This window comes from Macaca thibetana, chromosome 3, assembly GCF_024542745.1.
Source record: "Macaca thibetana thibetana isolate TM-01 chromosome 3, ASM2454274v1, whole genome shotgun sequence".
In the NCBI taxonomy this organism is placed as follows: domain Eukaryota; kingdom Metazoa; phylum Chordata; class Mammalia; order Primates; family Cercopithecidae; genus Macaca; species Macaca thibetana.
In genome coordinates this window covers 125,983,943-126,010,217 of record NC_065580.1, presented here as the reverse complement: position 1 = coordinate 126,010,217, position 26,275 = coordinate 125,983,943, and the positions used below count along the sequence as shown (strand labels likewise).

At 46.3% G+C, this 26,275-nt stretch overlaps 1 protein-coding gene and 1 long non-coding RNA gene across 6 annotated transcripts; both read left to right on the top strand.

Annotated features, from left to right (window-relative positions):
• The first annotated feature begins 14,365 nt into the window (after positions 1-14,365).
• On the top strand, positions 14,366-22,061 carry LOC126950269 (uncharacterized). 5 transcript variants are annotated; one of them, XR_007724122.1, is made up of 6 exons: positions 14,366-14,989; positions 15,307-15,523; positions 15,745-15,801; positions 16,398-16,462; positions 20,922-21,044; positions 21,795-22,061. It is a non-coding gene; the product is annotated as an uncharacterized LOC126950269 (long non-coding RNA). The 5 variants fall into 5 exon arrangements; XR_007724124.1 differs by having other exon boundaries at positions 14,367-14,989; positions 15,325-15,523; XR_007724121.1 differs by having other exon boundaries at positions 14,371-14,989; positions 15,383-15,523.
• Positions 22,062-24,152: 2,091 nt separating this feature from the next.
• On the top strand, positions 24,153-25,908 carry LOC126950895 (basic proline-rich protein-like). The gene is made up of 3 exons (XM_050784838.1): positions 24,153-24,543; positions 24,723-24,824; positions 25,021-25,908. Exons 1-3 carry the CDS (start codon positions 24,256-24,258, stop codon positions 25,906-25,908), a joined length of 1,278 nt encoding a protein of 425 aa, XP_050640795.1. The 5' UTR covers positions 24,153-24,255.
• The last annotated feature ends 367 nt before the right edge of the window (positions 25,909-26,275 follow it).

Genomic DNA, 26,275 nt, shown 5'->3' with positions numbered 1-26,275 from the left:
TCCTTGACGGGAATTTGGAATGATCCCAAATATTGTAGATCACTGGTACATCAAGTTATCCTCAAGGCTGTCTTTCTAACAGTCTTGAATGATATTTTGTGAATCTTTGGAGATTCTCTGTGTAGGGTTTAATCGTTTAGTTTTTTTAGTCGTGCCTGTTTAGTTTCTTTGCAAAGAAATAAGAAATCTGAAAGAGATGGCAGGCATTAGGGAAAAAAGCCAGGAGCCTTGTTCCCCCACCCTCTACTTAGGTGCTGGAACTGTACTCATAGGTGAGTAGTGAGGAGCTGGGCCCAAGCACATTAATCCTAGATGTAGCTCTGCTTTGCGCTCGCTCCAGTACTTGTATCAAATTCACTTCAAGTCACTCAGAGTAGTATGTAGAGGAGTCATTCAGGAGCGTGCTTATACTTCATTATATCAAATGGGAGATCCTGTAATCTATAGCCTATTATTTCTGGAGTCTGGAGATGGCTCTGCATAAGCTTTGCTGAAGCAGATTTTATTACATTAGAAGAGAACCTAGCTGGCTGCATCGTACACTGGAAGCTTTTAGATGCTAATAAGGAGGTCACAGAACGTAAAGGTCACAGAATGACTCTGGAATCCATTCCCTGCCAAGAAAGAATTATGACGCTCTAGGTTGGCCTCTTTTCGTTTCCCTTTGATTTTGAGTATTAAATTATCTCCTCACTTCCCAGCTGAACAGTTTGGGAGTCTCTATTCCCTAGAAAGACTCTGGTCACATGCCCATCAGATTAAATTAGGTGATAACTCTTTGACCTTAATGAATGTTGAAGGATTTCAAAGGGCTAATGGAAATTCTTCTAGAAGTAATTGCAACCTCCGCCTTTTCTGGGTTCAAGTGATTTTCCTGCCTCAGCCTCCGGAGTAGCTGGGATTACAGGCGTCCACCACCACGCCCAGCTAATTTTTGTAGTTTTAGTAGAGGCGGGGTTTCACCATGTTGGCCAGGTTTGACCTCAGATGATCCATCCGCCTCGGCCTCCCAAAGTGCTGAGATTACAGGCGTGAGCCACCGCGCCTGGTTAAACTCCAGTTTTTCGTGTTCCCTGCATAGGTCAAGGTCTTAGGGAGTGATTCATTCTAGCAGAACTCCCTGGATTTTAAGGCAGGTGTTCCATTTATTAATTGACAAAGGAGGCATATTTCTCCCCTGGTAACCTGAAGATTTTAGGTTGTTTTCCCAGGGACTCTGTTTTCACTGTGAGGGTTCTTGGAAACTAAGCAGAGGATGAGGAAAAGGCTGTGAACAAGCTTGCTGGTCTCTCCCTGTCCTATAAAAGAGCATACTTCTTCTGTAAGCAGAAGACCCTTTTGATTAGTCAAGGCTGGGCAGACTGAGATGAGGGGTGTGTGTGTTTGTGTGTGTGTGTGTGTGTGTGTGTGTGTGTGTGTGTGTGTGTGTGTGTGTTGAGACAGGGTCTCACTCTGTCACCCAGGCTGGAGTTCTGTGGTGAGATCAGAGCTCACTGCAGCTTCTACTTCCTGGGCTCAAGCGATCCTCCTATTTCAGCCTCCAGAGTAGCGTGGAGTATAGGAATGTGTTACCACACCCAGCTCATTTCCTAATTTTTTGTAGAGATGAGGTTTCACTGTGTTGCCCAGGCTGGTCTTGAACTCCTGGCCTCACGGGATCCTCCTGCCTTTGTCTCCCAGTGGCTGGCATTATAGGTATGAGCCACCTCACCTGACCTGCAATGATTTTTCAACAATATACTTTCTCTTTTACAGAGCCACTTAAGCTAAAGATTCCCTTGAGAACAAGTACTGTCCTGTGGTTTCATGGCCTTTCTTCCATTTGTGGTTCTTGCCAAGTGGAATTTCAATGACATCTTATCAAGATGGATAAACCCAAGTTTCCCAGTGCTGGAATAGAGAAAATGGATGGACAAGTAAGTCCTACTCAGCACCCATAGCCCAGGCATGGGGACCTCAACACACCTGAGCCCCAGACGTCACCTTTCATTGTGAGTAGCTCTGAGATGACACTTCTGGTTGGTAAATGCCTACTGGCAATAGTTTATATAACAGCAAGTGAAGGAATAAATAGTCACCAAAACGTTTTCTGTCCCCAACTCCAGCATTAATTGGATTAGATAGTTATTTTATGAAAAATTTTCCTATGCCAGTCCTGACCATATCTTCAAGTGAACAGAAAAATTCTATTAAAAAGTGAACCTTCTGTCTCACTCTGTTGCCCAGACTGGACTGCAGTAGTGCAATTATGGCTCACTGCAGCCTCAACCTCCTGGGTTCAAGCAGTCCTCCTGCCTCAACCTCACAGGTAGCTGGGACTACAGGTGCTTGTCACCGCACCTCACTAATTTTTCCATTTTTAAAATATTTGGATTCCACAGGACTGACTTCGAAAACTTGAGTACGCATGGATTTTGGTATACACAGAAATGGGGTAGCTGGAACTAATCCCCCCATATGCCAAGGGACAAATTGTATCTGTTTTTACAATTATACTGTAGGATACATTATGTTCCATGACAATGGTAATTTTTAATGACAATTTTTAATTGAGTGAAATTACCATAAAAATAATAATTTGCTGAGCTGTTACTAGGTGCCTATAAGTACCACAGGTTTTTTAAATTCCCCATATCTCTTCCTTATTTCACTTAACCACTCTATCTTAAATTACTCATGCTTGCTTCAGTGGCACATGTACTTAAGTTGGAACAATAGGCCTCTGTGAAAGAATGACATGCAAATTTGTGAAGCATTCCATATTTTTTAAAAAATGAGAAAAAAATTACTCCCAGATTTTCACTGTGTTTGTGCATATCACCTTTTGTTTAGGTTGAATTATATCCAAAGATGATATTTCCGGAAGTGAGATTACTGTGAGTGACAGGGTATGAGCATTCTTATTACCCTTGATGTAAATTGCCAAGCTTTCAGGCATGGTGGCTGTCAGCCTATAATTCCAGCACTTTGGGAGGCTGAGGTAGGAGGATTGCTTGAGGTCAGGAGTTGGAGGTATTATAATTTAACAAGTTACTTTCTGTGTGATAAATAAAAGACTTCATATTACTTTGTCACCTTTTTTTTTTTTTTTTTTTTTGAGACATAGTCTCGCTCTGTCGCCCAGGCTCTAGTGCAGTGGTATGATCTTGGTTCACTGCAACCTCTGCCTCCCAGGTTCAAGCAATTCTGCCTCAGCCTCCTGAGTAGCTGAGATTGCAGGCACACACCACCACGCCTGGCTAATTTTTGTATTTTTAGTAGAGATGGGGTTTCACCGTATTGATCAGGCTGGTCGCAAACTCCTGACCTCGTGATCTACCCGCCTCGGCCTCCCAAAGTGCTGGATTACAGGCGTGAGCCACGTACCCGGCCTATTTGTCACACGTTTTATCTTTCCTTGTGTTAGCTTCTTAGCTTTCTTTCTTTGTTGTCCCTTTATTTTTTTTATTTTTATTTTTTTTGAGATGAAGTCTCGCTCTGTCTCCCAGGCTTGAGTGTAGTGGCACAGTCTCAACTCACTGCAGTCTTGACCTCCTGATCTCAGGTGATCCTTCCACCTCAGTACTTGGGTTTATGGGCACATGCCACTATGCCTGGCCAATTTTTTTTTAATTTTTAGTAGAGACGAGGTCTTGCTTTGTTTCTTAGGCTGGTCTGGGACTCCTGGCCTCAAGCAATCCCCCCCCACCACCCCCTCCCAAAATACTAGTATTATAAGCGTGAGCCACCATGCCTGGGCTGTCCATGTCTTTTCCATTTATTTATGGAATTAATTTGTCTTTTACTAATGCGATGATCTGTTTAATCTTTTATTAAATTATAAAAACAGTAAATACTTTTAAATAAATAAGTGAAAAATTTCCTTCAGTCTTTAGACCCATAATCTTATCTCAGGAAATAATTGCTATTGAGAAAATGGGCCATATCCTTCAAGACACATACATGGTGATTGAACATCACTTCACATTTTCATATTTCGTGGACATTTGTGCCAATACCTATTGATCTATCTTAATCCTTTTCATGGTTGCATAATATTTTGTTATATAGATGTATCACAGTTTACTCATCAGCTGCTGTAGGCACTTAGGCTCCTTCTAATATTTTCTTTGAGTTCTTTATATAATTAAAAATTAACCCCCTCAGCCAGGTGTGAGGTCACACCTCTGTGGTGTTACAGGCAGGTCACACCTGTAATCTCAGCACTTTGGAAGGTTTAAGTGGGAGAACTGCCTGAGTGTGGGAGATCACCACCAGCCTGGTCAACATAGCGACACTTTGTCTCTACTAAAAATTAAAAAAATATTGAGGTACACATTGCACTGTACACCTATAGTCCCAGCTACTGGGGAGGCTAAGACTGGAGGATCACTTGAGCCTAGAAGGTTGAGGCTGCAGTAAGCTATGATCACACCACTGCACTTTAGCTTTGGTAAGAGCAAGACTGTTTCTTAAATAAAATAAAAATTAGATGGGAATATTGCTCGAGCCCTGGAGGTTGAGGCTTCAGCTAACTGTGATTGCACCACTGCAGTCCAGCCTAGGCGATAGAGCAAGACCCTTTTTCTAAAAATAAAATAAAATGTAACCTTCTGTTATATTTCCCAGTAACACTTTCCCTCCTATGTTTCTGCTGGAAGCCCTTGCATTTTGTTTGTTTTTCACATACCATTTAAAACTTTTAAGTACTGATGTCTGTCTGTGTCATCCCTCTTTTTTCTTTTCTTTTTTTTTTTTTTTTTAAAGAATGTGTTTTTGTCACTCCAGCTGGATCTACCATGAAAGACTTCTGAATCCAGGAAGAGAGACTGACTGGGCAACATGTTATCCAGGTACGAAAAGACTTGGACTATAACTCAGAAATGATCAAGTAATAGTGCATGCATCAAGTGCAATGGGAAGCTCTTCTGGAGGGTGAGAGAAGCTTCCAGTTAAGGTGACATTGAAGCCAGGTCCTGAAAGATGAGGAAGAGTTGTATGAGAGTGGGGAGGGAAGAGGGACGTGGAGGGATGAGGAATGGGCTGGGATGGGATGGAGTGAGCAGCCCAGGCAGGGAAACCAGCACTGTACAGACCTGGACAATGAAGATGGCACATTTTGTTCAGGGAATGGTGAATTAAGTGTGGCAGGAATGCTTTGTAGAGACAGTAATTTGCTTGTTTGGAATTTTGCCCGAGACCTCATTACAGTTTCTAAGTTTTTGTGTTATCATGCATCACTGTCCTTGTCAAAGAGTGTGATGATCACAATAACATCAAGCATAGTATTTCATTAATTCTCACAAAAATAGGTAGGTGCCACAGTTATCCCCATTTTATGCATGAAATGATGAAGACTTGGGGTTAATGAGCGATTTGCCCAAGCTCACATGGATATTAAGACTGAATCAAATGTTAGGTCTGGTCTGACTTTAATGCTTGCCTTGTTCATGAGCACCGTGCATTGTCTCTCCTATGCAGTTAAGCAGGTAGACAGGTGAGAGAAGAACTCATGTTTTTCTCTACTCACACACTTCTAACCAAATGTGTGTGTGGAGTTTCTACAGCAGTTCTCCAGCTCTCTGGATACCAACTGCGTATTCCACAATTCCATTCCAACACTACCTGGGGTTAGTGCAGACCTCACAGGTTAGGGGCTCAGTCCCACAAGACCACCCTTACTTCAGATGCCAATGGCAAGTCCTAGGTTGTCACCTGTATTTCGACCAACCAGTTAGAAATCAGGGTTTCCCATGACTCTCTTCTTCAGTTTAGTTATTTGCTAGAACAACTCACAGAACTTAGAAAAACAGGTTTTTCCTTTTCTTTCTTTCTTTTTTTTTAAAAGACAGGGCCTTGCTCTGTTGTCCAGGCTGGCGTGCAGTGGTGCAATCATAGCTCATTGAAGCCTCAACCTCCAGGGCTCAAGTGATTCTCCTGTCTCAGCCTCTCAAGTAGCTGGAATTACAGGGTTCCCACCACCACATCTGGCTAATTTCTTTTATTTTTTGTATAGATGGGGTCTTGTTATGTTGCCCAAGCTGGTCTCAAATTCCTAGACTCAAGTGATTTCCCCCCACCTCTGCCTCCCAAAGTGCTAGGATTACAGGCATGAGCCACCTCATCTGGCCAGCTTATTTTCTGTTACTGGCTCAATGTAAAGGCTCCATCTCAGGAACAGCCAGTGAAAGAGACGCACAGGGCAAGGTAAGTGGGGAGAGGCACAGAGCTTCCATGCCCTCTGTTGAGCACACTACCCTCCCAGCACCTCCTTGTGTTCAGCGACACAGAAGTTCTCCAAACCCTGTTGTTTGGGTTTTTATGGAGGCATGATTGATTGACATTGGTAGCTAAGTCAATCTCCAGTCCCTTTTGCCTCCTGGAGTTCGGCAGGTGAGGCTGAAAGTTCCAAGCCTCAAGAAATGTGGTTGGGGCTGGGCGCAGTGGCTCATGCTGTAATCCTAGCACTTTGGGAGGCCGAGGCGTGCAGATCACTTGAGGTCAGGATTTTGAAACCAGCCTGACCAACATGGTGAAAACCCATCTCTACTAAAAATACAAAAATTAGCTGGGCGTTGTGGCACATCCCTATAATTCCAGCTACTCAGGAGGCCGAGGTAGGAGAATTGCTTGAACCTGGGAGGCGGAGGTTGCAGTGAGCTGAGATTGTGCCATTGCACTCCAGCCTGGACTACAAGAGCCAAACTCCGTTTAAAAAAAAAAAAAATGTGGTTGGTTCCTCTGGCAGCCAGCCCTCCTCCTGAAGCAGTCTGGGAGCTTGCAGCCACTCTGTCAGCTCAACAGCATCCCACATGCATTCTTACCATGCTGCAGATCTGAAAGACCTCAGAGGCCCTTGTGTCAGGAACCTGGGACTAAGACTGAATATTAAAACAGAAAATGCTCCTATTACCTCCGTCACTAAGGACTTTATAAGAGCTTTAGAAGTTCTATGCCAGGAACCAGGGGCAGAGACCAAATGTATATTTCTTTTCTTACATTTGAGACAGAGTCTCGCTCTGCCACTGAGGCTGGAGTGCAGTGATGTGATCATAGCTCACTGCAGCTTTGACCTCCTAGGCTAAAGCAATCCTCCACCTTAGCCTCTCCAGTAGCTGGAACTACAGGCGTGCATCACCATGTCCAGCTGATTTTAATTTGAATTTTATGAAGGCGGGGGGGGGGTCTTCCTATGTTCCCCAGGCTGGTCTCGAACTCTTGGCCTCAAGCGTTCCTTTCTCTTTGGCCTCCCAAAGTGTTGGGATTACAGTTGGGAGCCCCCATGCCCACCAATCAAGGATCTTTATAAGAGAAAGGAGGAGGTAGGAGAGTCAGAATTAGAGAAGGAGATGTGGTGATGGAAGAAGAGGTCAGAGAGGGAGATTTGAAGATGCTGCACTTCTGGCCTTGAATATGGAGTCAGGGGCCATCTTCAAGATGAGTCAAGGAATGGGGGTGGCTTCTAGAAGCTGGAAAAGGCAAGGGAGCACATTCTCTCTAGAGCCTTCAGAAGGAATGCAGCCCTTCTGACACCTGACTTTAGCCGTAATAGACCTAGTTGGGCTTCTGGACCCCAGAACTGTAAGGTGGTAGATTTGTGGTGTTTCAAGCCGCTAAATATAGGGTAGTTTGTTGTAGCAGCAAGAAAAAATGAACATGAAGCTGGGGCTTTATGTTACAGTTGCTCATGCCTGTAATCCCAGCACTTTGGGAGGCTGAGGTAGGAGGATCGCTTGAGCCCAGGAGCTTAAGACCAGCCTGGACAACATAATGAGACCTCATGTCTAAAAAAGTTTTTTTTAAAAAAGGCTGGGCGCGGTGGCTCACATTTGTGATCCCAACACTTATAGGAGGCTGAGGGGGTTGGATCATGAGGTCAGAAGTTCAAGACCAGCCTGGCCAAGATGGTGAAACCCCATCTCTACTAAAAATACAAAAATTAGCCAGGTGTGGTGCCTGTAATCCCAGCTACTCGGGAAGCTGAGGCAGAGAATCACTTGAACCTGAAAGGCAGACTTTGCAGCGAGCCGAGATCGCGTTGTTACACTTCAGCCTGGATGACTGCGACTCTGTCTCAAAAAAAAAAAAAATAGCCAGACATTGTGGCATGCAGCTGTAGTCTCAGTTCCTAGGGAGGCTGAGGTGGGAGGATTGTTTAAGCCCGGGAGGTTGAGGTTGCTGTGAGCTATGATTGCACCACTGTACTCCAGCCTGGGCAATAGAGCAAGACCTTGTTTCAAAAAGAAAGAAAGAAATGAGCATGATGGGAATGGGGACAAAGGGCAATGTTGAGTAGAGTGGTCAGTGTTGGCCTCATAAGTGAATATTGAGCAAAAGTTTGAAGCAGATGATGGAGCTGGCCAAGGTGCTGAGGGAAGAGCTCTGTAGGCTGAGTCAACAGGATAAAGGCATTAGGAGGAAACTCCCTGGTGTGTCTGAGGCTCTGGAAGGAGGCCAGTGGAGCAAAGAGAGAGAGGGAGCGAAGTTGGCGAGGAGGCCAGGGAGTTGCTGGGCTGGGATCGGTACAGATCGTGTAAGCCCTGGGACGCTATTCCTGGGGCTTTGGCTTTTACTCTGACTAAAATGGGAACCACCGAGGGGTTCTGAGCAGAGAGGCGACATGATCTGTCTCCTGATTTAAAGCACACCCTGGCTGCCAAGTTGAGAAAGACTCTGGGAAGATTTGTGTAGAAGCATGGGGGCCAAGCTGTGGCAACATCCCAGTGAGAGATGATAGTGGTCCTGACCTGGTGCACAGTGGTGGTGAGAGATGGTCAGAGCCTGGATACATGTTGAAGTCAGTCAATAGGATTTCCTGACAGACTGGATGTGAGCTGTGAGAGAAGGCAGGGGTCAAGGTTGAGTTTGATTCTAATTGAATTATTAAGTAATTAAAAAAAAAAAACCCTACTGCCTTTCCCAATCCTACCAAGTAAAGGATGCTAGATAAAAAAAATCCTAAGTCAGGCCAGGGGCAGTGGCTCACACGTATAGTTCCAACAGTTTGAGAGGTAGAGATGGGAGTATGTTTTAAGGCCATGAGTTTGAGAGCAGCCTGGGCAACATAGTAAGACCTCCTCTCTACAAAAATAAAAGAAAGAAATTTAATAAAATAAAATAAATATAGCGGCGCATGGTGGTGTATACCTACTCAGGAGGCTGAGGTGGGCAGATCTCTTGAGGCTAGGAGTTTGAGGCCAGCTTGGGCCACATATTAAGACTTCTCTCTCTAAAAAAATTAATAATAATTTTAAAAAAGCCTGACATGGTGGTACTTGCCTGTATTTCCAGGTATTGGGGCAGCTGAAGCAGGAGCATCTCTTGAGCCCAGTTGGTCAAGGCTGCAGTGAGCTATGATTATACCACTGCACTCCATCCTGGGTGACACAGTGGGACCCTGTCTCAAAATACAAATACAAATGAAATGAAATCCCAAGTCAGACCAGACCCTTCTAGGCTATGTAGGCCTTGCAACCACATAGCTGCATGATCGGGTTTGTGTGGCTGTGGATGAGGAGACCCCTGCCCAACTGTTGTTGGCTTTATAATCAGTTTATTTTTCAGTATAGTAATCAAATATATTTCATCATACTTGACGGTCTCAGATATGTGTGGGTTTTGGAATTCCCCTTGGAACAGGTTGTAACATCTTATTTGCTCCATCATTCCATAATTTTAAAAATCTGATCATTGTTTAATAAGATCGGAATTGATATTAGACTACCTAGTCAGTTTTGATTATTGAGAAAATGAAATTGTGTTGTTTGTACTTTATCCAAGATTGGTGTCATATTGGGTAAATCTAATCAATACTTGAACAAATGCAAAATTAGAGCTTTATCATGAAAAACTATGTCATTCTTGAAGAAGATGCCATTTCTTTTTTTCTTTTTTTTGTTTAAGATAGAGTCTTGCTCTTGTCGCCCAGGCTGGAGTGCAGTGGTGCAATTTTAGCTCACTGTAACTCTTGCCTACTGGGTTGAAGCAGTTCTCCTGCCTCAGCCTCCTGAGTAGCTGGGATTATGGGTGTCCGCCACCATACCCAGCTAATTTTTGTATTTTTAGTAGAGACACGGTTTCACCATGTTGGCCAGGCTCATCTTGGACTCCTGACCTCAGGTGATCTGCCTGCCTCAGCCTCCCAAAGTGCAGGGATTACAGACGTGAGCCACCAGGCCTGGCCTCCATTTCTTTTTCGTAGTCTTTAATAAACAGCTGGTATTGTTGCAGACTTGCTATTTAGGCACTTAGGAATTTTTCACTAGAAGGCATGTAAAGAAAGACCATGGGCATTTGTAATGAATTTAGCATTCATTCTTTGCGTGACTGTCCCCAGAGCTGTAACTTTACTAATGAATTCTTTACAAACCACTTAGCTAGTAACCGAGCCTAACCAGCCACTCACCCTCGTTATTCAGTGCTCTTTTGTTCTTGTCTGTTTCTCCTCCAACTTGGCTGCACTCACAAAGTGATACAAACTTGCATTTGTTTTCCTTCCTTTTTAGAGACAGGGTCTTGCTCTGTTGCTCAGGCTGCAGTACAATGACATGGTCATGGTTCACTGTAGCCTCAAACTCCTGGACTCAAGCAGTTCTCCCACTTCAGTCTCCGAAATAGCTGGGACTACAGGCGTGTGCCACCATGCCCAGCTAATTTTTTCATTTTTTATCATAGAGATGGGATCTTGCCAGGTTGCTCACACTAGGCTCAAAACTCCTGACCTCAAGTGATCCTCCTGACTCAGCCTCCCAAAGTGCTGGGATTACAGGCAGGCATGACTACCTGTGCTATTATTTTAAATTAATAGCTTTATTAAAATATTATTCACATGCCATTCACTTTATTTATTGAAATCTGCAATTCAGTAGGTTTTAGAATACTCAGAGAGCTGTGCATCGATCACCACAGTCACTTTTAGAATCTTTTATTACCCTATAGAGAAATCCATACCCATTAGCCACTACCTCCTACTCCCCCCACCTGCCTTGGCCCCCAGCCTTAGGCAACCATTGATTCATTTTTTTGTCGCTATAGATTTGCCTAATCTGGACAAATAGAATTGTACAATATGTGATCTTTTGTGGCTTTTTTTCCCTCTTAGCACAATGTTTTCAAAGTTCCTTTATGTCATAGTGTGTATCAACCTTTCATCGTCCTATTGCTGAGTAATATTCCGTGGTAGAGACACGCTGCATTTTGTTTATCTGTTCATCAGTTGGTGGACATTTGGGTTGTCTTCATGTTTTGGCCATTATGAATAATGCTGCTCTGAAGATTGTTGTACAATATATATTTGTGTGGATATATATTTTTATTTCTCTGGGATATATGCCTAGGAGTGAAGTTGTTGCATTATATGATGACTCTACATTTTGAGAAACTGCCAGACTGTTTTCTTAAGTGGCTACACCAGTTGGGTGTGATGGCTCACACCTGTCATCCCAGCTACTCAGGAGGCTCCGATGGGAGGAATTGAGCCCATGAATTCAAGACCAGCCTGGGCAAGATAGTGAAACCCTGTCTTGATTAAAAAAAAAAAAAAACCAATTGAAATGACAGGAAAAGAAATACCCAGTGTTTACACGATTTTATGTTCCCACCAGTAATGTATGTGGGTTCCAATTCCTCCACATCTTCACTGACATTATTTTTTTTTTTTTAGATAGGGGCTTCTCTGTCTCTTAGGCTGCAGCCCAATGACACCATCACAGTTCACTGCAGCCTTGACCTCCCAGGCACAAGTGATTCTCTCATCTCAATGCCTGGCTAATTTTTATATTTTTTTGGAGTGATCGGATTTTACCGTGTCGCCCAGGCTGGTCTCATACTCCTGGCCTTGAGTGATCTACCCACCTCAGCCTCCCAAAGTTCTGGAATTACAGGCTGAGCCACCATGCCTGGCCTTCACCAACATTTGTCATTATGTTTTGTTTTTTCTTTTATACCTTAAAGCAGTATAAGAACAAGTGTCTTCAATTATAGGAAACAATATAATCCCAGGGCATTGGGAGGCTAAGACAGGAAGATGTGTTGATGCCAGGAGTTTGTTTTCTGTTTTTTTTTTCAGACAGAGTCTCACTCTGTGGCCCAGAGTGGAGTGCAGTGGTGCGATCTTGGCCCACTGCAACCTCCGCCTCCCAGGTTCAAGTGATTCTCCTGACTCAGCCTCCCAAGTAGCTGAGACTACATGTACACGCCACTACTGCCCGGCTAATTTCGTATTTTTAGTAGAGTCGGAGTTTCACCATGTTGGCCAGGCTGGTCTCGAACTCCTGACTTCAGGTGATTTGCCTGCCTCAGCCTCCCAAAGTGCTGGGATTACAAGCATGAGCCCCCATGCCCAGCCTGATGCCAGGAGTTTTAGACCAGCCTGGGCAACCTAGCAAGACCTTGTCTCTACAGAATATTTAAAAATTAGTCAAATGTGGTGGTGCCTGCCTATAGTCTCTCTCTCTCTCTCTCTCTCTTTTTTTTTTTAACTTTTTGAGACATGGTCTGGCTCTGTCTGAAACTCCTGGGATCAAGTGATCAGTCCTCCCACCTCATCCTACCAAGTAGTAGGGACCACAGGTGCATGCCACCGAGGTCTTGCTATGTTGCCCAGGCTGGTCTTGAGCTCCTGGCCTCAAGCAATCCTCTCACCTTGGCCTCCCACAGTACAAGGATTACAGGTATGAGCCACCATGCCTGGCCCCTACCCTGCCTGTTGAGAACCGAAAGAAGGATCCAAATTCTCCTTAGCTCAACTCGAGCCATTTCCTGATTGCATCATCAGCAAGGAGCTGGTTATTGGGCTGTCCAGACCTCCCAAGTGGCACAGAAATGAGGTGAGGGAGTTTTCCTGCTCCTCCACTCTGTGAGGAGTTGGAAGATGATGTTTACTCGTTTGCAGAGAGAGATGCCTTGTAGGCACCTTAGGATGAAGGGGACCCTGATTCCAATGTCGTTTTTTTCTTTAGAAATAGGACCTTGCCTCGTCACTCAGGATGGAGTTCAGTGGTCCAATCACGGCTCACTGTAGCCTCAAACTCAAGCAAGCCTGCCACATCAGCCTTCCCAGGAGCTGGGACCACAGGTGAGCACCATGACACTCAGTGAATCTTGTTGTGATTTTTTTGTAGAGATGGGGCCTCAAGTGTGTTGCCAGAGCTGACCTTGAACTCCTGCACTCAAGGGATTTTCCTGCCCTGGCCTCCCAAAGTATTGGTATTACAGGCATGAGCCATTGTGCCCACTGTCTCTGGTTCTTAACCTTCTGCCTCCCTCTTCCCCTTTTAAAGAATGCTTGTAATTACATGGACTCTTCTAGATATATTCCAGGATAATCTTGTTTTAAGGTCAGCTGATTTTCAACATTAATTTTATCTGCACTCTTAATTCCCCCTTCCTATGCAATTGTGCTGTGTAACATAGGACATGAACAATTGGTGGGGGTGGGGGTTATTACTTTGGCTACCACAGTAACTGTTTTGTGCTAGGTACTGAGCTAAGCACTGGTGAATTAAGCATGAATAACACACTCTCCCTAATCTCCATCCATTCATGGGAGGAGCACCTCACCTGCCATGCTCCTGAGAATCTGGGGAGTCAAGGAAGTCTTCTGTGAGGAGGTGATGCCAAAGCGGACAAGTGACAGAGGAGCCGAAGCTAGCCAGGAAGAGAGTAGAGGTTTAAGGGGAAGCGTATTATAAGCAGAGGGCATCACCCACTTCAGAGACTCCCAGAGGAGAAAGATGAGGCTCAGCTGGACTCCATAGTAGGTGAAATGGAGAGGGGCAAGCAGTGAGGCTGCCTTGCAAGGCAGGGCAGAGCAGGGGCTGTTAAGGGGTCTGGACTTAATCCCGGAGGCAAGGAGAAGTGATGTAAATGGGGGAGTAACGTGATGAGATTCATGGATTAGAGACATGGTTCAAGCTGCTATAGCGAAGGCACCAAGGGGAGCAGATGGCTCAGTGGGTGTGCAGGAGACCTCTCACTGAGTTTAGGAAGAGGTTTTTAAAATAGAAGAAGTTTGAGTAATTTAAATGATGGTGGGAAGGAGCTAAAAGTGGGGGATAGGTTAAAGATACAGGAAAGTGGGAAGAAGAACTGACAAGTGAGGTTCCTGAGAGGGCAGGAGAAGAGGAGATTCCCATAGGGGGATTAACACTTTCTTTTCTTTTTCTAAGACAGGGTCTTACTCTGTCACCTAGGCTGGAGTTCAGTGGCATGATCTTGACTCACTGTAGTGTAGACTTCCCAGGTTCAAGGGATCCTCCCACCCCAGACTCCCAAGTAGCTGGAACTACAGGTGTACACCACCACCACACCTGGCTAATATTGTTCTTTTTTTTGGGTAGACACAGCGTCTCACTATGCTGCTCTGACTGGTCTCCAACTCCTGGCCTCAAGCGATCCTGCTGTCTAGGCTTCCGAAATTGCTGGGATTACAGGCATGAGCCATAATGCCTGACCTCTGCTAGTTCTGTATTCTCTAGAGATGTCTTTACTTTGTGCTAGTGTGTCCCTCATTATGCTGATCCTCTGTTAAAATCAATACCTTTTTTTCTTTTGAGACGGAGTTTCACTCTTGTTGCCCAGGCTGGAGTGCAATGGCGCCATCTCGACTCACCGCAACCTCCGCCTGCCGGGTTCAAGTGATTCTCCTGCCTCAGCCCCCTGAGTAACTGGGATGACAGCCATGTGCCACCATGCCCAGCTAATTTTGTATTTTTGGTAGAGACGGGGTTTCTCCGCGTTGGTCAGGCTGGTCTCGAACTCCTGACCTCAGGTGATCCGCCTGCCTTGGCCTCCCAAAGTGCTGGGATTACAGGCATGAGCCATTTCGCCTGGCCAAAATTAATACTTTTTATATTAAATTGACATATATGTATTTTTTTCTTTTTGATACCGGGTCTCACGCTGTCACCCAGGCTGGAGTGCAGTGGCACAACCTCTGCTCATCGCAGCCTCCACCTGCCAAGCTCAAGCAATTCTCCTGCCTCAGCCTCCCACGTAGCTGGAATTACAGGTAAGTGCCACCACATAGCTAATTTTTGTGTTTTTTGTAGAGATGAGATTTCGCCATATTTCCCAGACTGGTCTCAAACTCCTAAGCTCAAGGCAATCCACCCACCTTGGCCTTCCAAAGTGCTGAGATTACAGGTGTGATCCACCTTGCTCATTCCAGTTTAAACTTTTGAGTTGATTGTGTCTCCTGATTAGACTCCTACAAATACAGAATTGATGCTAGGAAGGGTACCAGGAGATAGACCCACACAGATAGGATTTGGGAATAGGTTTGGTTATCCATGGAACAGTGCTGAACTCCTTCCTAATGGGATATAGGATGCTGGTGATTTCCAGGAAGTGACCTCACAATGACTCAAGCTACCACTTACTGTTGATTGTGGTGAAATGCCAGGTGAAGCGTATGCCCTGCGAGCTTAGGGGTGCTACAGTTGACCACTGCCACAGTAAAGATGACTCTGAAGAATGGCATGGGATGGATCCTTTCGAATGCACTTGAGCAGCGGTCTCCAACCAAAGGGCCATAGAACCGGAGGTGAGCAGCAGGCGAGTGAGGGGAAACTTCATCTGTATTTCTAGCCCCTCCTATCGCTTGTATGACCACCTGAGCTCCGTGTCCTGTCAGATGAGCAGCAGCATTCGATTCTCATAGAAGCACGAACCCTGTTGTGAAGCGTGCATGCGAGGGATCTAGGTTGTGCACTCCTTATGAGAATCTAATGCCTGATGTTCTATCACTATCTCCCATCACCCTAGATGGACAGTGTCGTTGCAGGAAAACAAGCTCAGAGATCCCACTGAGTCTACATTATAGTAAGTTGTAGAATTATTTCATTATATCTTACAATGTAGTAATAATAGAAATAAAGTGCACAGTATATGTAATGCATTTGAATCATCCTGAAATTATTCCCTCCACTCCCAGTCTGTGGAAAAATTGTCTTCCACACATTCACTCTGTTTTTTGGTAGAGACAGGGTCTTAATATATTGCTCAGGTTGATCTCAAATTCCTGGCCTCAAGTAATATACCTCTTGGCCTCCCAAAGTGCTGAGATTACAGGCGTAAGCCACCACCCTCAACCAAGACTTATTTCTTAAACCAAATAAAAATTAAGTGAGATTACTTGAGCCCAGGTGGTCGAGGCTGCAGCGAGCCCTAATTGCACCACTGCACTCCAGCCTAGGTGACAGAAAATAAAAAATAAAATAAAAATAATGTCTCAAGAAATAAAATAAAATACAAATTAACCCTTTATGACATTCCCAGTAACTTTCCCTCCTAAATGTTCCCCACAAGTCTTTGAATTGTGTTTAATTTTCACACACATACCATTTAAGACGTTTAAGAACTTCTGTCTATCTGTGTCATCCCTTTATTTCAAAAGAATGTCTTTTTGTCACTTCCAGCTGGATCTACCATGAAAGACTTCTGAATCCAGGAAGAGAGACTGACTGGGCAACATGTTATTCAGGTACAAAAAGACTTGGACTGTAACTCAAAAGTGATCAAATAATAGTGCATGCATCAAGTGCAGTGGGAAGCTCTTTTGGACCGTGAGAGAAGCTTCCAATTAAGGTGACCCTTGAAGCCAAGTCCTGAAAGATGAGGAAGAGTTGTATGAGAGTGGGGAGGGAAGGGGGAGGTGGAGGGATGAAGAATGGGCTGGGATGGGATGAAGTGAGCTGCTCAGGCAGGAAGACCAGCACTGTACAGACCTGGACAATGAAGATGGCACATTTTGTTCAGGGAATGGTGAATTAAGTGTGGCAGGAATGCTTTGTAGAGACAGTAGTCTGCTTGTATGGAATTTTGCCTGAGAGACCTGACTACAGTTTCTAATTTTTTCATGTTATCATCCATCACAGTCCTTGTCAGATAGTTTGGAATAGGTATAATGATCACAATAACACCAAGCATAGTATTTCAGTAATTCTCACAGAATCACAGGTAGGTGCCACAGTTATCCCCGTTTTATGAATGAAGTGATCAAGACGTAGGAATAATGAGTGATTTGCTCAAGCTCACCTGGATATTAAGACTGAGTCAAATGTTGGGTCTGGTCTGACTTTAATGCTTGCTTTGTTCATGAGCACCACATATTGCCTCTCCTATGCAGTTAAGCAGGTAGACAGGTGACAGAAAAGCCCGTGTTTGTCTCTACTCACACACTTCCGACTGAGCGTATGTATGGAGTTTCTACACCAAATTCTCCAATGCTCTGGATATTAACTGGCTATCCCATGATTTTATTCTGATACTACCTGGACTTAGCACAGACTCCACAAGTTAGGTGCTCAGTCCCACGAGACTGTCCTCACTTGAGATGCCAGTGGCAAGTCCTAGGTTGTCACTTGTACTTTTGACCAACCTGTTACAAATCAGGGGTTCCCATAACTCTCTTCTTGGGTTTAATAATTTGCCAGAACAGTTTATAGAACTCAGAGAAACAGTTGATTTTCTTTTTTTCTGAGAGAGACGGTCTTATTTTGTTGCCCAGTCTGGTGTGCTATATTTCTTTTCTTTTTTTTTGGGACAGAATCTCCCTGTGTCATCCAGGCTGGGGTGCGATGATGTATCATAGTTTATTATAGCTTTGACCTCCTGAGATCAAGCGATTCTCCCACCTCAGCCTCCGAAGTAGCTGGGACTACACATGCACGTCACCCATGCCTAGCTCATTTTTGTAGTCGGTGTTTCACCATGTTGGCCAGATGGGGTCTTGTTGTGTTGCCCAGGCTGGCCACAAATTCCTGGGCTCAAGTGATCCTCCCACCTCATCCTTGTAGAGATGGGATTTAGTTTATGTCGCCCAGGCTGATGTCAAACTCCTGGGCTAAATCGATTGTCTCACCTCAGCTTATCAAGTAGCTGGGACTACAGGCACACACCACCATGTCGGGCTAATATTTATTTTTATTTTTTTCTAGAGGTGGGTCTCACTATGTTGTTCATGCTAGTTTCAAACTTCGGGCCTCAAGTGTTCCTCCTGCCTTGACCTCCCAAAGTGTTGGGATTATGGGTGGTAGCCACCATGCCCAGCAATCGCAGGGTCTTTATAAAAGAAAGAGGGTAGGAGATTCAGAAGTGGAGCAGGAGATGTGGTGATGGAAGCAGAGGTAAGAGAGGGAGATTTGAAGATGCTTCACTTCTGGCTTTGAAGATGGAGTCAGGGGCCATGATCCCAGGAATGGGAGTGGCTTCTAGAAGGTGAAAAAGCCAAGGGAACACTTCAGAGTCTCCAGAAGGAATGCAGCCCTGCTGACACCTTGACTTTAGCCTTAATAGACCTAGTTTATGTTTCTGGCCCCCAGAACTGTAAGATGGTACATTTGTGGTGTTTTAAGCCACTGAATGTAGAAAACTGGAAACTACATTGCAACAGCAAGAAGAAATGAACATGAAGCCAGGCATGATGGCTCATGCCAGTAATCCCAGCACTTTAGGAATTTAGGCAGGAGGATTACTTGAGGCCAGGAGTTCAAGACCAGCCTGGGCAACATAGTAAGACCCTGTCTCTACAAAAAATGAAAAAATTGGCCAGGCATGGTGGCTCACGCCTGTAATTCCAGCACTTTGGGAGACCGAAGTGGGCAGATCACCTGAGGTCAGGAGTTCGAGAGCAGCCTGGCCACATTGCGAAACCCTGTCTCTACTAAAAATACACAAATTAGCTGGGCATGGTGGCACGCACCTGTAATCCCAGCTACTTGGGAGTCTGAGGCAGGAGAATCACGTGAATCTGGGCGGTGGAGGTGGCAGTGAGCCGGGATTGCACCATTGCACTCCAGCCTGGGCAAGAAGAGTGAAACTCTGTCTCAAAATAAAATAAAATAAAATAAAATAAAATAAAATACTAAAACAATTAGCCAGGCATGATGGCATGAACCTGTAGTCCCAGCTACTTGGGAGGCTGAGGTGGGAGGATTGCTTGAGCCTGGAAATTTGAGGTTGCAGTGAGCTGTGATTGTGTCAGTGCACTCCAACCTTGGTGACAGTGAGATCTTGAAAAAAAGAAGGCAGAAAGTAAAGAAGAAATGAGCATGGTGGGCATGGGGACAGATGGCAGTGTTAAATATTATGGTCAGAGGTGGCCTTCTAAATGAAAATTGAGCAAAGACTTGGAGGGGAAGGAGCTGGCCAAGGTGCTGAGGGAAGAGGATTGTAGGCAGAAACAACAGAACAAAGTGTCCGAGGTGTGTCTGAGGCTCTGGAAGGAGGCCAGTGGAGCAGAAGGAGAGAGGGAGAGAATTAGGAGAGGGGGCCAGGGAGTTGCTGGGTGGGGATCAGTACAGATCACGTAAGCCCTGGGAGGTTATTGCTGGGGCTTTGGCTTTGACTCTGACTCAGATGGGAACTACAGGAGGGTTCTAAGCAGAGAGGCGACATGATCTGTCTTCTGGTTTAAAAGCATTCTCTGGCTGCTGAGTTGAGAAAGGCTGTGGGAAGATTTGGGTAGAAGCATGGGGGCCAAGTTATGGCAACATCCAGGTGGGAGATGATTTTGGTCCTGACCAGGGTCATGGTGGTGTTGAGAGATGGTCAGAGGGGAGAAGTAGGGGAGGAGGCCAGGGAGTTGCTGGGTGGGGATCTTTAGTGTGTGTTGAAGACAGTCAACAGGATTTCCTGACAGACTGGATGTGAGAGAAGGCAGAGGTCAAGGTTGAGTTTGATTCTTACTGAATTATTAAGTAATTAAAAAAAACACTACTGCCTTTCCCAATCCTAGCAAGTATGGGATGCTAGATTAAAGAAATCTCTTCAAGTTCATTGCAGTGGCTCATGTCTGTAGTCCCAGCTGTTTGGGAAGCAGAGATGGGAGTATCTTTGAAGGGCAGGAGTTCAAGACCAGCCTGGGCAACACAGCAAGATCTGCTCTTTACAAAAATATTTTTCAAAATTAAATAAATGTAGCTAGGCATGGTGATGTGTACTTGTAGTTTCAGCTACTCAGGAGGCTGAGGTGGGCAGATCTCTTGAGGTCAGGAGTTTGAGGCCAGCTTGGGCAACATAACAAGACCCTCACTCTACAACAAAATTAAAAAAATAGCCCGGCATGGTGGCACTCAACTGTAGTACCAGCTGCTGGGGAGCTGAGGCAGGGAGATGGCTTGAAGCCAGGAGGTTGAGGCTGCAGTGAGCTGTAATTGCACAGCTGCACTCTAGTCTGGGTGACAGAGCAGAACCTGTATCACTGTACAAATAAAAGAATGAAATCTCAAGTCAGAGCCTTTCAGCTCTACAACCCTTGCAAACCCTGAGGCCATGCAGTAGGGTTTGCGTCACTGGGAATGAGGAGCCCCCTGCCCAGTGTTGTTGCCTGACTAATCAGTGTTTTAAGCATTTATTAATCAGGGTGGGCGCGGTGGCTCACGCCTGTAATCCCAGCACTTCAGGAGACCCAGGCGGGTGGATCACCTGAGGTCAGGAGTTCAAGACCAGCCTTGCCAACATGGCTAAACCCTGTCTCTACTGACAAAATACAATAATTAGCCGGGCATGGTAGTGGGCGCTGTAATCCCAGCTACTTGGGAGGCTGAGGTAGGAGAATCGCTTGAGCCCGGGAGGCGGAGGTTGCAGTGAGCTGAGATTACGCCACTTCACTCCAACCTGGGCGAAAGAGTGAGTATTATATCAACATGTAATGGTTTTATTATTAATATGTAATGAATGTTAAATATTTTAAGAATCTTGTATCAACATGTAATGACTTTATTAATATGTGATGAATATTTTTTAAATTTTGTCTTATTTTCTAGTTTTAATATAATTGTTTATATAAAGAAATAGTCTTAGAGGTCTTTAATAAAGTAAAAAAATGTAAAGACATCCTAGACCCCAAAAGATTGAGAACTTCTAGTTTAGAAATATTCAGAATAAGCCACATACAACTTGCTACTTGAACTATTTTTTTTCTTTGTTTTTTATTTTAGGAGATGAGGTCTCACCCTGTCACCCAGGCTGGAGTACAGTAGTACTATCACAACTCACTGCAGTCTTGAACTCCTGGGCTAAGGATCCTCCTGCCTGAGCCTCCTGAGTAGCTGGGACTATAGGTATACATGATGACACTTGGCTAATTTTTAAATTGTTTTGTGGACACGGGGTCTCACTTTGTTGGCCTGGCTGGTGTCAAACTCCTGGCCTTAAGTAACCCTTTCACCCCTGCCTCCCATCCTAGAGTTATGAGCTGCCACAACGAGCACTTGTTCAGTTTTCTAAACAAATAAAACATTTCTAAAGTAAGGCTGTAGGATGATGGCAGGAAGATAAAAATAGAAAAACAGAAGAATACGTTCAAATGACTTACACATATTCTTTTGACAGCAAGAAGAACTTTTAGTATATACATTCCTTGCAAACAAACATAAGGCAAATAAACAGTGTTGTATAGGAACGTCAACACACACTGTACAATATTCCCACTTTGCTGACATGAGTTATGGAACTTTTGTGGTTTACTTGAGTATTGCTATCAGTATTTTGCTTCTCTGATCATTTTTATGAACTTCCTCATCTGTTAACTTCTCTCCAAGGTATGTCATATCGTGACATACTGCTGCTGCACAAACATGGCCAGTGTCTTCCTCTTAAACATGTTGAATGCTTTCTTAATTTCTTTTACCCTCTGTCTCTGTGTTTTGCATTTTTCTTACCTTTATTGTCAGAAACTCGAGAAAGTCAGTCATACTAATTTATCGCCATTTGCTTTATTAATTTATACTTTGCTTATATGGAATTTTGCCCAACAGGCCTCATTACAATTTCTAACCTGTTTTGTTTTATTTTGTTTTTTTCTGAGACAGAGTCTCGTTCTGTTGTCCAGTCTGGAGTGTAGTAGTGCTATCACAGTTGACTGCAGCCTCAACCTCCCAGGCTCAAGCAATCCTCCCGTCTCAGCCTCCCACGTGGCTGAGACTATAGGTGCTTGCCACTATGCCCAACTGATATTTGGAATTTTCCTATACATGGGTTCCAGAGGGGTGACGGCGAAACGTGAGTCAGCATGGATTTTGGTATATGCAGAGATGGGGGGCTGGAACTAATTCTGTCTGTATACCGAGGGACGACTGTATATGTTTTTACAGTTATGCTGTAGGACACATAGTATTACATAGCCTTGAAAATAATTTTTAACTGAGTGGAGTAATGATAATATTGATAAAAGTAGCATCTGGCCAGGTGTGGTGGCTTACACCAGTAATCACAACACTTTGGGAGGCTGAGGCAGGAGGATGGCTTGAGGCCAAGAGTTTGAGACAGGCCTTGGAAACAAAGGGAGTCACCATCCCTACAGAAAAATACATGAATTAGCCTAGTGTGGTGGCATGTTCCTGTAGTCCCAGCTACTTGGGAGGCTGAGGTGGGAGGATCGCTTGAGCCCAGGGAGGCTGAGACTGCAGTGAGTCATGATCAAGCCTCTGCACTCCAGCCTGGGTGACAGAGTGAGACACTGTCTCATAACAACAAAAAAGTAGCAGCTAACATCAACTGAGCTTTTACCAGTTGCCTGTTAATACCGTGGTTTAATTTCTTATAACTGTTTCTTATTTCACTTAACCACTCTGTCTTCCGTCACTCCCAGATTTTCACTGTGTTTGTACAGATGACCTTTGTTTAGATTGAATTGTCTCCCCAAGGTATTTGCAGAAGTAAGATTACTGTAAGTCATGGTGAATGGACATTCTCATTACCCTTGATGTCAATTGACAAAGTTTTGCGTGCCTCCCAGCTATAATCTCAGCACTTTGGGAGGCTAAGACAGAAGGATTGCTTGATGCCAAGAGTTGGAGGAGGCAGTTTGGCAGTATGGTGAGACCCTGTCTCTATTATTTTAAAAAATTGTCAAGCTTTACCCTGGAAGGCTTATATTCAATTTAAACACCCCTCGTAGTATAAGAAAGTGCCCATTTCACTGCATCTTTGCCAGCACAGGGTATTAAAATTTAATGTCATTTTTTGTTTATTTTAAATTGGTAAAACACCTCATATTACTTTACTTGTCACATTTCTACATCTTTCCTTAGCTTATTAGCTCTATTTCTTTTCTGTCTGTAAATGGTTGTTGTTTTGTTCTTTGAGACAGGGTCTTGCTCTGTCACCCAGGCTTGACTGTAGTGGCATAATCATGACTCACTGCAGCCTTGATCTCCCAGGCTCAAACTTCAGCTTCCTGAGTAGCTGAGACTACAAGTGTGTACCACCACTCCCAGCTAATTTTTTTCTTTTTTTGGATAGAGACAGGGTCTCACTGTGTTGTCCAGACCGGTCTCTAGCTCCTGGCCTTAAGCAGTCCTCCTGTGTTAGCGTCTCAAATTGCTGGAATTTTGGGTATGAGCCACCATGCCTGGCCTGGGCTAGTCCTGATTTTTCTAGAGTTCTCTTTACTTTGTGCTAGCCAATCTCTCGTTATGCTGTTCCCCTGTTACAATGAATAATTCTCTGGATTAAATTTTACCACTTTAAACTTTTGAGTGGTTTTTGTCTCCTGATTGGACTCTGACTAATATGCTCGGAAGGGTCCCAGGAGATAAACTCACACAGATGGGATTTGGGCATAGGTTTGATTTTCCAAGGGACAGTGCTGAGCTCCTTGCCAATGGGAAATGGGATGCCGGTGATTTCCGGTAAGTGACCTCACAGTGACTCAAGCTACCACTTACTGTTGATTGTGATGAAATGCCAACTGAGGCACATGCCTGGGGAGCTCAGTGGTTGCTGCACTTGACTGCTATGAAGACTGGTGTGGGAAGGGTGCTTTTGGATGCACTTAAGCCGGGGTCCCCAACCCCTGAGCCATGGAGCTGTAAGGAGCCACACAACAGGAGGTGAGTGGTATCGAGTGAGGGAAGCTTCATTTGTATTTACAGCCACTCCGCTTTGCTCACATTCCTGCCTGAGCTCCACCTTCTCTCAGGTCAGCAGCAGCATTAGATTCTCATAGGAGCACTCACCCTGTTGTGAACCGTGCATGTGAGGGATCTAGGTTGTGCTTTTGTCCCTATGAGAATCTAATGCCTAATCTGTCACCTTCTATGCTCAGATGGGACCATCTAGTCGCAGGAAAACAAGCTTAACATACCCACTGATTCTACATTATGGTGAGTTCTATAATTACTTTTCATCTATTACAATTTAATAAAGGAAATAAAGTACCTAATAAATGTTACATACTTGAATCTTTTGGCCCAGGTCTTGCCTCTCAACAGCCTCTGCAACCTCTCCAGGCCCCGTACTTTCTCCAATCGGCCTCTACAGACCAAGCTCATGACTCACAATGGTCTATTTAGGCCCACACCCTACCTCACGGCAGTCTCCGCGGATGAGTCTACTGCCTCACAACAGCCTCCACTGGCCCAGCTCCATCATTACAACGGCCTCTTTAGACCCAGCTCCTGCCTCCCAGTCTTCTCTCTAGGCCCAGAACTTTCTCAAGTTGACCTCACCAGACCCAGCTCCTGCCTCTCATTGCCCTCCCAAGGGCCAGCTTTTGCCTCATGGCCACCTTCCAAGACCCAGCTCCTGTTTTACAGTGGCCTCATGAGGCCCATCTTCTGACTCCCGGCAGCCTATACAGGCCCAGCTCCTGCCTTACAATGGCCTCTTTAGTCCCAGCTCCTGCCTCTGTGCAGGAGGCCCAACAGGCCTCAAGTCCAGGCCACAAAATCCAAGCCCAAAATGTCCACAAGTCAGCCTCTGAAGGCCCCGCTCATGCCTTTCGTTGGCCTCTCCAGGCCCAGCTGCTGCCCCCAGGTGACTTCTACAGGCTGCGCTTTTACTTATGGCTGTGCCTGGAGGCCCTCGCTGTGGCCTCTCCAGCTGCCAGACCTCCACAAGTCAGCCCCTCCAGGCCCAGCTCCTCCTGCCTGCCACTGGCCTCTTGAGGCCCAGCCCCGCTCACGCCTCTGGGCAGCCTCCTCAGGCCCAGGACTTGACCTCCAGTCGGCCGTGCCAGGCCCAGCCTCCTGCCTCCGGAAAGTCTGCGCAGGCCCAGCCTCTGCCTCCCAGCGGACTCTCCACGCCCAGCTCTAGCCTGACTGCGGACTCCCCAGGCCAGAGCTCCTCCTGACTTTCGGCAGCTGCGCCGGGCCCCGCTCCGGCCTCCCGGTGGCCACATTAGGCCCGGCTCATTCGTCCCAGGGAACTGCCTTTCCAGGCCCAGCCTTTGCCTTTTGGCGGCCTCTCCAGGCCCCGAACTTCCTCAGGCCGGCCCCTCCAGGCCCAGTCGCGGCCTCCCGGCCTCCCGTCCAGGCCCAGCCCCTCCTTCTCCCGGCTGCGGCCGCGGGCCCAGCCCCGGCCTCACGACAATCTCTTTGGGCTCGGCTCCGACCCAGCTCCCACTCCGCGGCATTTGTAGGCCCTAAACGTCCTGAAGCCGGGCCCCACGGTGGCCTTTCCAGTCCCGGCTCCTGCCGTCCGACGGCGTCTCCACGCCCCAGCCTTCCTGCACCCAGCGTCTCCAGGCCCAGCTCCTCCTCCCTGCGGCCTCTGCAGGCCCACGCTGGTGTCGAGTCGGCCTCTCCAGGGCTCGCTCCTGCTCCCGGCGGCCCCTGCGGGCCCAACTCGTCGCCCAGTCGGCCTCCGCCGGACCAGCTCTTGCCTCTCCGTGGACTCTCCAGTTGCCAGAATTCCTCAGTTCAGCCCCTCCAGGCCCAGCTCCTCCTGCCTGCCACTGGCCTCTTGTGTCCCAGCCCCGGTCACGCCTCTGGGCGGCCTCCTCAGGCCCAGGACCTGACCTCCATTCGGCCTCGCCAAGCCCAGCCTCCTGCCGCCCAAAGGCTTCCACAGGCCCAGCATCTGCCTCCCAGCGGACTCTCCACGCCCAGCTCTCGCCTGACTGCGGCCTCCCCAGGCCAGAGCTCCTCCTGCCTTTCGGCAGCTCCGCCGGCTCCCGCTCCTGCCACCGAGTGGCCTCGTTAGGCCCGGCTCATTCGTCACGGGGAACGGACTTTCCAGGCCCAGCCTTTGCCTTTTGGCGGCCTCTTCAGGCCCCGAACTTTCTCAGGCCGGCCCCTCAAGGTCCAGTTCGGCCTCCCGGCCTCCCGTATGGCCCAGCTCCTCCTGCTCCCGGCTGCGGCCGCGGGCCCAGCCCTGGCCTCACGACAATCTCTATGGGATCGGCTCCAGCCCAGCTCCCGCTCCGCGGCCTTTGTAGGCCCCAAACGACCTGAAGCCGGGCCCCACGGTGGCCTCTCCGGGCCCGGCTCCTGCCCTCCGACGGCATCTCCACGCCCCAGAATTCCTGCAGCCAGCCTCTCCAGGCCCAGCTCCTCCTCCCGGTGACCTC

Bases quoted from the DNA above. Each gene is read 5' to 3' on its own strand.
- LOC126950895 (XM_050784838.1), top strand. From the start codon at position 24,256: ATGACTCACAATGGTCTATTTAGGCCCACACCCTACCTCACGGCAGTC. The intron at 24,544-24,722 runs TGACTCCCGGCA...TGGCCTCTCCAG, and splicing joins GCCTCATGAGGCCCATCTTC to GCCCAGCTGCTGCCCCCAGG. The intron at 24,825-25,020 runs GTCAGCCCCTCC...GCCCAGCTCTAG, and splicing joins CAGCTGCCAGACCTCCACAA to CCTGACTGCGGACTCCCCAG.